Source organism: Delphinus delphis, chromosome 15, assembly GCF_949987515.2.
Source record: "Delphinus delphis chromosome 15, mDelDel1.2, whole genome shotgun sequence".
NCBI lineage: Eukaryota > Metazoa > Chordata > Mammalia > Artiodactyla > Delphinidae > Delphinus > Delphinus delphis.
In genome coordinates this window covers 57,691,456-57,704,289 of record NC_082697.1, presented here as the reverse complement: position 1 = coordinate 57,704,289, position 12,834 = coordinate 57,691,456, and the positions used below count along the sequence as shown (strand labels likewise).

At 50.1% G+C, this 12,834-nt stretch overlaps 1 protein-coding gene across 1 annotated transcript in view; it reads left to right on the top strand.

Annotated features, from left to right (window-relative positions):
* Positions 1 to 926: 926 nt before the first annotated feature.
* The window catches only part of TEKT5 (tektin 5), a 38,392-nt gene continuing 26,484 nt past the window's right edge, over positions 927 to 12,834 (top strand). Inside the window, exons 1-4 of the mRNA XM_060033047.1 lie at positions 927 to 1,502; positions 4,401 to 4,484; positions 5,137 to 5,207; positions 10,806 to 10,949. Coding sequence (XP_059889030.1) covers positions 927 to 1,502; positions 4,401 to 4,484; positions 5,137 to 5,207; positions 10,806 to 10,949 — 875 coding nt within the window. The remainder of the gene's footprint in view (positions 1,503 to 4,400; positions 4,485 to 5,136; positions 5,208 to 10,805; positions 10,950 to 12,834) is intronic.

Here is a 12,834-nt window from a genome sequence, read left to right as displayed (position 1 = left end):
GGATTACATGAAATGATGTGGCAAAGTGTAGTCTGATAATAATAGTAACACCAATAACAACTGTTGATCACACACTAGGTGCTAAGTACCTTGTTCTGCGTTTACTTGATTCTCACAGCGTCCGAGGGAGGCACAATCCTGGGCATTTTCCAGGCTGGGAGAGGGGACGGAGCTGGGATTCCACTCGAGGGAAAGGCCTCTTCTGCCCGGAGAGCACTGAGCAGATTTCCTCACATGCAACCTTCCTGGCCATGAGAGCCCCTCAACCGCTGTCACTGACTCAGTGACTGACATTTCGTAAGCGGGTTGGAGTGGAGGCCAAGGCAGTGATCTGCAGATCTGATCAAGCGTCTCCCCTACTCTCCACACCTGTTAGCACAAGTTTGTGTGCCCCATGCACAGTGAGGCCAAACAAACGGAAACGCTGGAGTTTGGAGCAGAGAAAGGTTTATTGCAGGGCCATGCAAGGAGACAGGTGGCTCAGGCCCCCAAAAAACCCCCGAGTTCTCCGAAAATTTTTGGCAAAGCATTTTTTCTATTTGCGGTACACGGGCCTCTCACTGCCGCGGCCCCTCCCGCCGCGGAGTACAGGCTCCGGACGCGCAAGCTCAGCGGCCATGGCTCATGGGCCCAGCATGTGGGATTCTCCCGGACCGGGACACGAACCCGTGTCCCCTGCATCGGCAGGCGGACTCTCAACCACTGCGCCACCAGGGAAGCACTGGCCTGGGTTTTGATTGTGATGCTATGGCCTCAGCTGGGGCAAGTGAGCAGGGGTCCCAGTAAGGCCCCACCCCCCCAGGCTTTATGACAACAGTGCCGAGTCATAGAGGTTCTGCCCATCCCTCAGAGAAGCTCCTTCCCCTTCCTGTGGTGCCTTGGCCCCCTTAGGCACAGTTTTGCCCTAGCGGAGCTGATGGTGGAAGATGGAGTTTCTTGGAACCACTCAGACTGCCAGTTACTGTGGCCCCAAGAAAGCCTGTCGCATCAGCACGCTGCCCCCGGTTGCGTCGGCCCCGGTGAGCCAGGGGTGTTACCAGCCCTATTACCTGCCTGGGTGCCGCTACCTGAACTCATGGAGTCCCAGCCTCTTCTGCAAGGTCTCCAACACCCAGACCTGCCTGGACGAGGGAGCCACGTGCCGCAGCGCCCTGCGGCCGCCCACCACCCTGCCGGCCGTCCGCTCAGCGCTCTTCTGTCGCTACAGGCCCCATGACTGGGACCAGTCCAACCAGCTGCAGATACACACGGCCGAGGCCTCTCGGCTGTGGGCCAACCAACTGATGGGCGACTCCATGCGGCTCATGCAGAACAAGGACCAGCTGACGCGCCAGATGCAGGAGGGGACCGGCCGGAACCTGGGCCAGAGGCTGTCGGACATTGGCTTCTGGAAGTCGGAGCTGAGCTATGAGCTGGAGAGGCTTCTGAACGAGAACCACAGCCTGGATGAAGTCAAGAGGCGGCTGGAGTGCGCGGCCGAGGAACTGAACTGTCCACTGCAGGTGAGTGTGGGGTGCGGGGGGGGGGGGGGCCTGACGGCCGCTGGGATACCACGCCTGCAATGCAGCCCCCCACACTCCCCTTGAGTGAAGATCAAGGTGATGGGCGCCGTGCAGCTCAGTTTGAGCTGCATCATCATCTATAATCAGCTTTAAGCTAAAATTATATAATATATATAACGTTTATTATATATTATATAATTTTATATAATTATATAATTTTATTATATAATTATATAATATATAATTTTATTATATATTATATAAATTATATATATATATAAAACTTAGTCAATTGACAATAATCCCAGTCCAATCAGGGTTCCTCAGACTGAATGGAATTTCCTTTTCTCCTTGGGGTTACATCAAAATCACAGGGATTTCATAAAGACATCACAAGCCTGTGTGTTAGTGTATGTGATGGTCTTTAGAAGATGTGTTTCAAATAACTGCTCTATTTTTCTCTGTAGCCCTTAAGACCTGCTAACATACTGTACAATGTCCTTCTTGTTTTGCCCTACACACTAGAGTATAGGCACCATGAGGGCAGGGATTTGTCTGCTTTTTCACCAAGGACTGCTGTTCAGCTGTGGGGGACCAGTATGTCTATGCTGGTCCTCAATGAGCAGTGTCTGTGCTGACTGCCTGTCATCTAGACCAATGTTCTGAATGTCTTCCCATCTTGGCACAGTGTGTGGCACACAGCAGACACTCAAGAAGTATTTGTTGAATAAATAACTGAATGTGGACATCCTCCACACTTTGGTTTCCCAGTCTCCAGCCATATCCTGGAGCAGTTAGGATAGCTTTAGGCTGCATGTAAACAGCTATCTGAGTACAGGAGCTCAGCCAAATAGGAATTTCATTTTCTGTTATGAGAATTCCAGAGGAAAAGAGAGGAGGATGCTGCACCCTCCACGTGATACCAGAAGGGACCCAGCCTCCTATCTGCTTGGCCATCCTTAACACGGGGCTTTTGTCCTACTACTTTCAAGGACGTTTCAGATCTCATATTGCAAACTCCCGCTTGCCAGGAGCATTTGGAAATTCTCAGTCGAGGCAGGAGGATGGGGTAGGGAAGGGGCAAAATGCCAACTGTGTCTGTCCCTTTTTATCAGGGAATATCAATTTTCCAGCAGGTCCATTATGTGATTCCATTTTTAGCCCATTTGCCAGAACTCACATGGGCTCCCTGGGTGCAAAGGAGTCTGGGTAAGTGAGCATTTTTCACTGGGTCCTGGAGTGGACACTGGGTGAGGAACTGGGATTATCTGCCTTTGCTGTGGGAGATCATTGTGGCCACACGAGATGATGTTCTGCTGCTCCCTGGAGCGTGTGCGAATGCAGAACCCCTGCCTGCAAACCTCCTGCAGCCGCGCCTGCTCTGTGTCTGGCGTGGGGGCTTCTGTAGGAGAGGCCCTACCTCCATGTTTCCCCTGGAGACAAGGCACAGGTTCTGACCACTATGGGATGGGGGTCCCTACTGTTTCCCTATGCCCCCATGTTCCCCCCTGGAAGGACAGTGGGCATGGCTGCTGCTCAGACACCCAAAGCAGAATCTGAAATCTAGTGCTCCTCCCTTCTCCCCGACTCTCTCCTCACTCCCCCAGCCTGTCTGGAAAGCCCAGCTCTGCCCCATCACGTGGCCCCCTGTGACAGCCACAAGGGGGCACAGGGACCAGAGGCATCTCACTTCCATCCACTTGTCTCCAACTCCAAGGTTACCACCTCATTCCAGGTGCCTCTCAATGGACAATGGTGACGGCCTCCTTCCTGGCCTCCCGACCTCTAGCCCCTCCAACGCATTTTCCAGACAGCAGCCAGAGGGAGGGTTTTAAATATTAAACTAGATCTCTGCACCTCCCCGCTAAAACCCCCTCAATGGCTTCCTAATGCATCCTAGTTAACATCTGAGTTCCTTGTCACAAGCCCAATGGCTTCCTGTCTACTGCTCCTCCTACCCCAGGGCCTTTGCACTGGCTGTTCCCTCTTCCTGGTGCATTATTCCCATTCATTTCTGCTGCTTCTCATAATTCAGGTCTCGGTCTGCCACCTCCTTAGAGAAGTCCTCCCTGACCACCCTGCTTGTTATTCCCCACCCACCCACAGCTCCCTATTTTCATCACAGCCCTTATCACAGTCAGAAACGATTGAGTTTCTTTCTATGTTCATTTGTGTGTGTTCTCTCTCTTCTGTTAGAACTCCATAAGAGCAGGGACTGTTTAGTTCACTGCAGTGTCCCCAGTGTGACACAGAGAGGGGCAGTAAATTCTTGTGGCATCAAGTGCTCGCCCTCCTTTCTGAGTTCCCAGATACATTTGCATCCCAACACCGGATGCCGTGCTCCCCTGCCTCCTTCTCACTGCCGCTGCTCTTCGTGACATGACAGGCCAGTGACCCATCACAATTCTTTGACAGTCTGCTGCTGCAGGAGCTCCACCGAGCAGCCACTCCCTTGGCTTCTGTTCTGCTCTGTTCGTGTCTCCATGATGGTTATAAGGTCCATGTGGCAGGGTTGCCTGGGTCTCACTTGGCCTATGTCACTTTCCAAAGCTCTTCCCCCATTTAGAGATCTCCAAAAAGGGTGTTCATATATATTCACAGGTAATTCTTATTGACAGTATTCTAAGCGCTTTACATTTGTCAAACTGACTTAACCAGCATGGCCAGCTTGAGATGTGCACCGATTTTGCACCCATCTACCATCTCAGCATCCCACAGCCCTCATTGATGGAGAAGGGGAGGCAGAAGCCCATCCAAACGCACAGTGATGGGACCACATGAAGCATCCAGGTTTCCCAGGAATGAAACAGACCATGGCAAAGGTAGATGTGAGTCAATTCTGCTCACGGTCTACGTACAGCTGCAGGGAGAATACATGATTCCCTACGCCTCCTACAGGTGGCCCTGGAGTGTCTGTACCAGCGAGAGAAAAGGACCGGGATTGACTTGGTCCATGACAACGTGGAGAAAAATCTTATCCGGGTAAGATGCCCCCTGGGTCTGGCCAGCCCCCTGAGGGAGGAGGGAAGGCCAGCTGGTCAGAGAGGTTTCTGAGCTGCCTGTCAGGAGCAGAAGACACACGTGTCACCCCATGCAAAATTAGGGCTCAGAAAGTGTGGGTGGGGGCCTAGGTTGCGATTTAGAAACAGTGAGAAAGGAGGTCATTTGACCCTCAGTCTTTTCCTCTCCAAAATGGGCATCATAATAGTAATACCAATAAATAACAAAAGTGACAGCCAGTGTTTATTGAGCACCTGTTATATGCCACACACTGTATCACTTCATATGTATTATTTAATTCAATGATAAAATAGGAATGTATCATATTTTATGATAAGTAAAGGGTCTATGAATGAACCCTAGGTGCATAGTAGGTGCTGCCTTTTCTTTTACTCTGGAAGTATATAAAAAGAAAGGACAGCAGGGCAGAGAAGGTGCAGCTTCCACAGTCGACCCTCAGGTGCCTGGCCCGGGGATCATGCTGGTCGAGGCAGGAAATGGACCCCCACCCTGACATTTCACCTCGTGGGATGGAGGGTGGGCAGTGAGAGGTGAGGGGTGGAACACTGGCCTGGGAGGCAGGAGGCTGTGAGTTTCTAAGGGACCTCACTCTTTCTGACATCTTTCATTGCAGGAAGTAGATTTGCTAAAATGTTGCCAACAACAGCTGAGAAAACTAGCTCAGAGGATTGACATCCAGATGCGGTAAGAGCTGCTTACTCTCCCTTTTCTTGGAGTTTGTTTTGGGTCTCCCAGGTTTCAGGGGTCCCGCGTCTCCAGGTGGTTCTTTCAATCAGTGGTGTACTGGCAAGCTTTTAACAGCCAGCTCTCCAGGAAAAGAAGAAAGTCCTGATCTGTGGCATTTGTCAGTTTCAGCGAGGTAAGTGCTACCACCATGGCTGATCTGTCTATCAGTATGATGTTACTGAGATGCACACTATTGATTTTCATGAGTTAGCACAGCATTGGTGGTTCTTGTTTGCGGTGAGAGCCTTGGCAAAAGAAATTGGCCTCACTGAGGCTCCTCTTAGCCTGTGGCTTCCGCATGCGAGTCCTGAACTTTGGGACATGGCAGAGAGTGGGTGGCGTTGGGTATCAAGGTGAGGGGCCCGGGCCTCTCCAGAGGGGAGCTGGTGGACACCTTGAGCCACTGTTCCTTTTAGTCTTCAAAGGAATCAGCTTTTTGTTCTTGGAAGATTATGTAACTGGTATCATGACAAGGCAGGAGGCTCCCCCATAATTAAAGGGAGGCTTGAGTTTTACCGGGCTTGGGACCCATAGATGAGCCCTTGGCACCCAGCTCGCCCGGAGGCAGCAGGCTTCCCGCCTGGCCCTTGAGCTGGGCACTTGCCTTTAACACTTGCAGGCAGGCTGCTCTGCTGGTTTCTCCTTGTTTACTCAGATATAGCTAACAAGACGGGCTGGCCACCTGGCCAGGGCTGCCCCTTCCCGCTGTGTGGAGGACGTAGGCAGCTTGCGTGGGATGCTAAGGGGTAAGGAAGCTTGCAGATAGGCTCCGGGAGCTTGGTGCCCTGGTTTGTTCTTCCCCAGAAACAGCAGTCGCCCCTACCTCACACACACACACAAACACACACACACACACACACACAGCAGCCCCTCAACTCCACTGAGGCTGTAAGAACGGGTGGCAGAGGTAGGAGAGAATTATCCTGTAAAAAGAAAATAAAGAGCGTCCAGGACAGTGTTGAAAAGCTGCCTGCAGATCTAAGGGTGTGGTCAGGGGCAGATGAGTTGGGAAAACCCAGGGAGACATCAGAGGTGGAGAAAAGTGGAAGTGAGATGCAAATGCAGCAGTGACTGAGGTGACAGTTGAATGGATGAAAGCGCGGTTGAATTCCATCACTATGTGCCTCTGTCTTGACTTCGACATTCCGACCTACCACTTGGACTATGTTTGCCTAATATTCGTCTACACATTAATCCACTTAAAACCCTTCGATACTTGTACTTAAACAGGAACGTTTTAACAAAGGGAGGTCTTTGGGCAAGCAAATGCCTTTGTTGTATTTTTCTTGCCCTATGTTTACAATCACCTATTTTTTGGCAAACGAGCATGGTTTTCCATTTGTGGTTGATGTGGGGCTGTGACAAGACTTGGTGTTAGAGTGACGGGAGGGCTGAGGTTTGGGAAATGGGACAGTTTGAGCCGGAAGAGTGAACAAAAGCCCACACTTGAAATTGGGGAGCTGGACTCCAGAAGGGAAATCTTGAAACTGGGGTGGGTGGAGCGCTGCTTGTGCAGGAAAAGTAGAAAGATCAAGACGGTCTCATCGACTGGGAGACACAGAATGAGAGACACAGTGAACTCTGATGTCAGAGGGAAAAAGAGACTGAAAGAGAAAGACCCGAAGCCATAAACAGAGAGAGATGAGTAGAGAGACAGAGGGACAGGGAGTTTCACAGACATGCCAGACAGAGAGAGAAATCAAGAGGTGAGAGAGATGAAGAGATGGAAAGGGACAGACACAGAGAAAGAGGAAAAGAGAGGAGGAGAGGCTGGGAGGAAAGCAGTGGAGGCAGTGTGGGTGGGGAGGGGATGAGAGAGGGTAGAAGGGACTCTCCTCTTTGCCAGGACCAGAGGCCCAGTCACCCTGGAGAGAGGCCCTTTGACCTTGGGCCGCGGCCCCTTTTCAGAGGACACCTGTCATCTTGCAGGGAGGAAGCTCTTGCTGAGGGGGCAGCCTAATTAACCTGGAAGTGGCCAGAGCCTCATCCACAGGGCAGAACTCAGTGCGACCTTGCCCTTGGGGAAGCTCTGCCGATAACCTGCTAAGGTGGCCGCCCTGGCCCCAGGCAGGGGATGGGCTGTTGACTCATGGTTTTCTAGGCGAGGCCTGAGGCCTGCATCTGCTCAGAGCTGTGTCCTCACCTCACCAGGTGCCCCAGCAAAGCAGAAAAGGCTTTCCTGACTGGGCAGGAGCCAGGCTCAGGCTTTTCCTTGTGGGCTGACAGCAGGGCGAGTCTTGGCACTGGCCAGGCTCTCCATCTGGGGGAGATGGGGCCTTCGTCTCCCTCCCCAGGCCTCATTAGCCAGGGCCAGGAGGCTGGACCAGCTGACCCGGGATTCTGAGGCCCCAGGTTCCCCTCTGATGCTCTGGAACGTTTCTCTTCTACATTCTGGTCTTTCTTCACACTCCACCTCATGAGGCAGGATGGGGCCCCATTTCCCCACGGCTCTGCCAATTCCAAAGGCCATAAGGGCCCCAGGATGGCTCTCCTTGCTCCAACATGACCCTCTGTGCATCCTGATGGGTGCAGACCCAGCATGAGGATTTAATTTCTTTGTTCCTAGCCTGTTTGAAACCTCTCACCAGCTTTCAGTATCCATAGCAGAAAAAGAACGTGGCAGAAAGATAGAGACAGGCAGGGGAGAGGTAGAGAGAGACATACACTGAGTCCCCGAGACAGAGAGAAACCAAGCAAGAGGAGGCAGAAGGAGATAAAGATGAGAGAGACAGAGGGACAGAGACAGGGAGAGGAAGGGAGATGCCAATGCAAGGGACACGGGTTCGAGCCCTGGTCCGGGAAGATCCCACATGCCGCAGAACAATTAAGCCCAAGCGCCACAACTACTGAGCCTGCGTGCCACAACTATGGAAACCCCGTGCCTATAGCCCATGCTCTGCAACAAGAGAAGCCCCTGCAATGAGAAGCCTGCACACTGCAACAAAGAGTAGCCCCCGCTCGCCGCAACTAGAGAAAGCTCGCGCGTAGCAATGAAGACCCAATGCAGCCAAAAATAAAATAAATTTAAAAAATTTTTAAATTTTATAAAAAGAAAGTAAGAGAAAAACCAGAGCCTAATAAAAATAAATAAATGGTACAAATGAACTTATTTACAAAACAGAAATAGAGTCACAGATGAAAAACAAACTTATGGTTACCAGGGGGAAAGGGAAGGAGGGATAAATTGAGAGATTGGGACTGACATATACACAGTGCTATATATAAACTAGATAACTAGTAAAGACCTACTGTATAGCACAGGGAACTCTTCTCAATACTCTGTAATGACCTATATGGGAAAGGAATTTTAAAAAGAGTGGATATATCTATATGTGTAACTGATTCACTTTGCTGTATAGCAGAAACTAATACAACATTGTAAATCATCTACACTCCAATAAAAATTTTTAAAAAATAATAAATTAAAAAAAAAAGACATCAAGGCAAAACTCCCAATCAATGCTTATGCGTCTTTAATTTCCCTTTTTCAACCAAAAAAGAAACAGAAAAAGTTTCAGGCTTAGAACCTACTGGAGACAACAGATTCTAGCTAGCATTCTGTTAGTGTTTACTTTGCATTTAGGTTTGGAAACAGTTACTGGTTTTCTTTTAAAGACAGTGATGTAGATTTTTCCTTTTGAAATACATTTATTTATTTATTTTTTAAACATCTTTATTGGAGTATAATTGCTTTACAATGGTGTGTTAGTTTCTGCTTTATAACAAAGTGAATCAGCCATACATATACATATATCCCCATATCTCCTCCCTCTTGCATCTCCCTCCCTCCCATCCTACCTATCCCACCCCTCTAGGTGGTCACAAAGCACTGAGCTGATCTCCCTGTGCTGTGCGGCTGCTTCCCACTAGCTATCAGTTTTACATTTGGTAGTGTATATATGTCCATGCCACTCTCTCACTTCGTCCCAGCTTACCCTTTCCCCTCCCCATGTCCTCAAGTTCATTCTCTACGTCTGTGTCTTTATTCCTGTCTTGTCCCTAGATTCTTCAGAACCATTTTTTTTTTTTAGATTCCATATATATGTGTTAGCATACGGTATTTGTTTTTCTCTTTCTGACTTGCTTCACTCTGTATGACAGACTCTAGGTCCATCCACCTCACTACAAATAACTCAATTTTGTTTCTTTTTATGTCTGAGTAATATTCCATTGTATATATGTGCCACATCTTCTTTATCCATTCATCTGTCGCTGGACACTTAGGTTGCTTCCATGTCCTGGCTATTGTAAATAGAGCTGCAATGAGCATTGTGGTACATGACTCTTTTTGAATTAGAAATGCATTTATTTATGTATTTTATTTATTTATGATTGAAAAAGAAAATTAGCAGGTAAATAATAGTACAGGTACTTTGGGAATATGGCAAGAATCATGAAAGTGGGTCTCCAATGTCTGGAGTCTTGGCACACAGTGACATTTAAGTCTAAACTTCTCAGCCAAGATACCAGCCCTTCAGGCTCAAGTCCTGGCCCCACCCAATTGTGTTCTCCTCACCTGGCTCAGTTCCAGACTCCACCCACTCCCTGACTCCGCCCACTCCTTGACCCTGCCCAGGCCATGACTCTGCCCAGTCCCTGAATCTACCCAATTCCTGACCCTGCCCAGTCCATGACTCCACCCACTCCCTGACTCCACCCAGTCCCTGATTCTGCCAGCCTTTTGAGCTGCTTATGGGTCCCTAAATACCTGGATGTCTCTAGCTTCTCTGCTTTTGCACATGTGGTATCCTCAGCTTGGAATTCTCATCCCCCCAACCCAACTTTGTCCATAATATCTGCTCCTATTGTTATGAAAACCCAGCTGAGACACTTTCTGGGGAAGCCTTCCCTGACCACCCCTCACCCAGAGTTAATGGCTTCCTCCTCTGTGTTACTGTGTATCCTTTTTGAACCTGCACTGTTGCTCTTTTCATTCTTTCTTTATTTTTTATGGTATTTATTTACACAAATCCGTGAGCCACTTGAAGGTAGTGACTGAGGCTTATTCATGTCTTCCCTCTGTGCCTGGCATAGCATCAGACACAAGGATTTGTGAACTAATTTAAATTGAAACCTGGCTTTGTCCAAAGTGTGAATTCATATCTTCTATATTAGGTCAGCAAACTACAGCTGGAGAGCCAAATCTGGCCCACCACCTGTTTTTGTAAATAAAGTTTTATTGGAACACAGCCACAACCATTCATTTACACATTATCTATGCCTGTTTTCCTACGTAGTTGAGTAGTTGCAAGAGAGACCATATGACCCACAAACCCTAAAATATGTAGTATCTGACCCTTTACAGTAAATGTTTTCTAAGTGACAACAGGTCTGCTTGGATTAGGGGGAGGGTGGGGTAGTGCAGGGAGGCCCTGGGTGTGCGGGGAGGCATCAAGGCGGGAAGAGGGCTGGAAGCCACTGGGGGTGGACAGAGCACCCTCCTGGGGGTCCAGAGACTTGGCTTCCAGCAGTGGCTCTGCACCGACCTCCCCTGTGACCTTGGGTGAGGTACGCTGGGTGAGTGCACAGTTTAGGGACATGTCCTTGCCCCCACAGGGATAACCGGGATGCTCAGCATGTCCTGGAGAGGGACCTCGAGCACAAAAACTCAGCCGAGTTCATCGACGAGAAGTGCCTTAACCTACGGAACACATCAGATTGCATCAGCTTCTTCCACGGCGTGGAGAAAATTGATTGCACGTAAGTACCGGGCTGTCAGTCTTCACCTGGCCGTGCCCGAGGACAGCAGGGGTTTCTGGGTCTGATCCTGCTAAGGAAACGTAAAGGGGCATCGCGCACCGGTCAAGTGTGAGGCTGTGTGGTTGAGTGGGGATCCTGAGTTGCAAGCTACAGAATCCGATTCTGGCTCACTTAAGATGGAATTTACTGGAAGGCTGTTGGGCAGCCACTGGCTCCAGGGGAAGGCTGGAGGGGAGGTTCTGGCAGCCTGAAGGAGCCAGTGAGAGAGAGCTAATCGGCCTTGTTGTTGGAGCACCACTGTCTTTCCACGTTTGCCCCACTTCACCCAAGATCCCAATTCCAGCAAGAGAGGGCAAGATATTGGCTCGTGAGGGTCCCACAGCTGCTGCTGCTGAGGCACCTGGATTGGCAAGTCCACCAAACAAATTCCAAGAGGAATTTCCAGAAGGAGGAGGAATTCAAGTTTGGCTGGGAGAGCCAGCTGGTGCCTGCCCATGCTGGCAGTGGCTTAGGGTGAGTTCTGGAGCCAGGCTGTCTGCCTTCAGATCCAGCCTCCACATTAACCCTCGGGACAAAGGATTTAATTTCTCTGGGCCCCGTTTCATCACCTCTACCACTGGGATAAAAATAGCACCCACCTCCCAGAGTTGCTGTGAGTGTGGAAAGGTGGGCGTGTGAAGTGCTAGGCACAGAGCCTCGTGTCAGGGAATGACGACGGCTAACATTTATCGAGTGCTTGCTGTGTGACCTCATTTTCTCGTCACAACAGCTATGAGGGTGGCGTCTCCTGTCTGCCTGACACTGCCATGGACACGTCCTAGCATCGCGGAATTGCGTGCAGAACGAAGGCGTGCTTTCCCCATCGGCAGTCCGAGGTCTGGGATAATGAGGGCTGGAGAGAGATGCTCTGGGTACATGCAGAGGGAGGGGTCTATCTTGGTCCTTTTTTAAAAAATCTCTAGCACATAGCATTGTGCTTGGTACATAGTAGGTGTGCAATAAATATTTGTTGAATGAAAGAATGAATGAAAGGGGGAAGGGAGGGAAAGGAGAGAAGGAAAGGGAAGGTCTTCTTGGCCCACACCAGGGTCGCTTTCTGGATCGTAGTAAATATGCAGGTGTTGAAAGGACCCTTTGGGGTTTCCTGCGATGACAGCTCCTGGGGACCCTTCTCCTCCTCCTGACAAGGTTGACTGCCCACGGCGCTGGCAAAGTGAACAAGACCTCCAGGGGGCCTAGTCCTCTCAGCCACGGCTGCCCACCTGGACAGGGAGTCTGGAAGTTTCCCTTCCCAAACAGATGCCTCCCTGAAAGCTGGGCAGCCAGGCTGGCTGGCAGAGACTCTGATTTCCGTGCCCAGGAGGGGTCTGCTGTTTAAAGTCCTCCATCCAGCGACTCCAGCTGGAAAGCCAGAGCTGCCATTTGTGACTAATTGCTCCCCAGATGTACTAGCTCAGGGCTTTGTATGTGAGGTTTTCTTAAAGCGGGGCCATGTCTGGGCAGGCAACAGGACGTTTGGAGGCTCTGTGTTGCCGTATCTCTGTTCACCGAAGGTCTCATTGCCACGGATTAACCACTGATAATGAAGATGAAGATGCGAGCTGATGCCTTTTACCTGCTGTTTGCTATAGGTTGGGCCCTGTGCTGAGCGCTTCCACGGTCTCGTGAATAATAAACATTTATCAAGTGCTTACTATTGTCAGGTGCCGTGATAGGGGTTTCACAGTTGGTCAAAAACCCTGGGGGTAGGTACCATTTTTATCCCCATTTTACAGAGGAGACTAAGACTCAGAGAGGTGCAGTGACTGGTCCAAGCTCACACAGCGAGTGGCAGAGCCACAGTCTGAGCCCACGTTGGACACTGGGCCTTTGTTTTACCATAGCG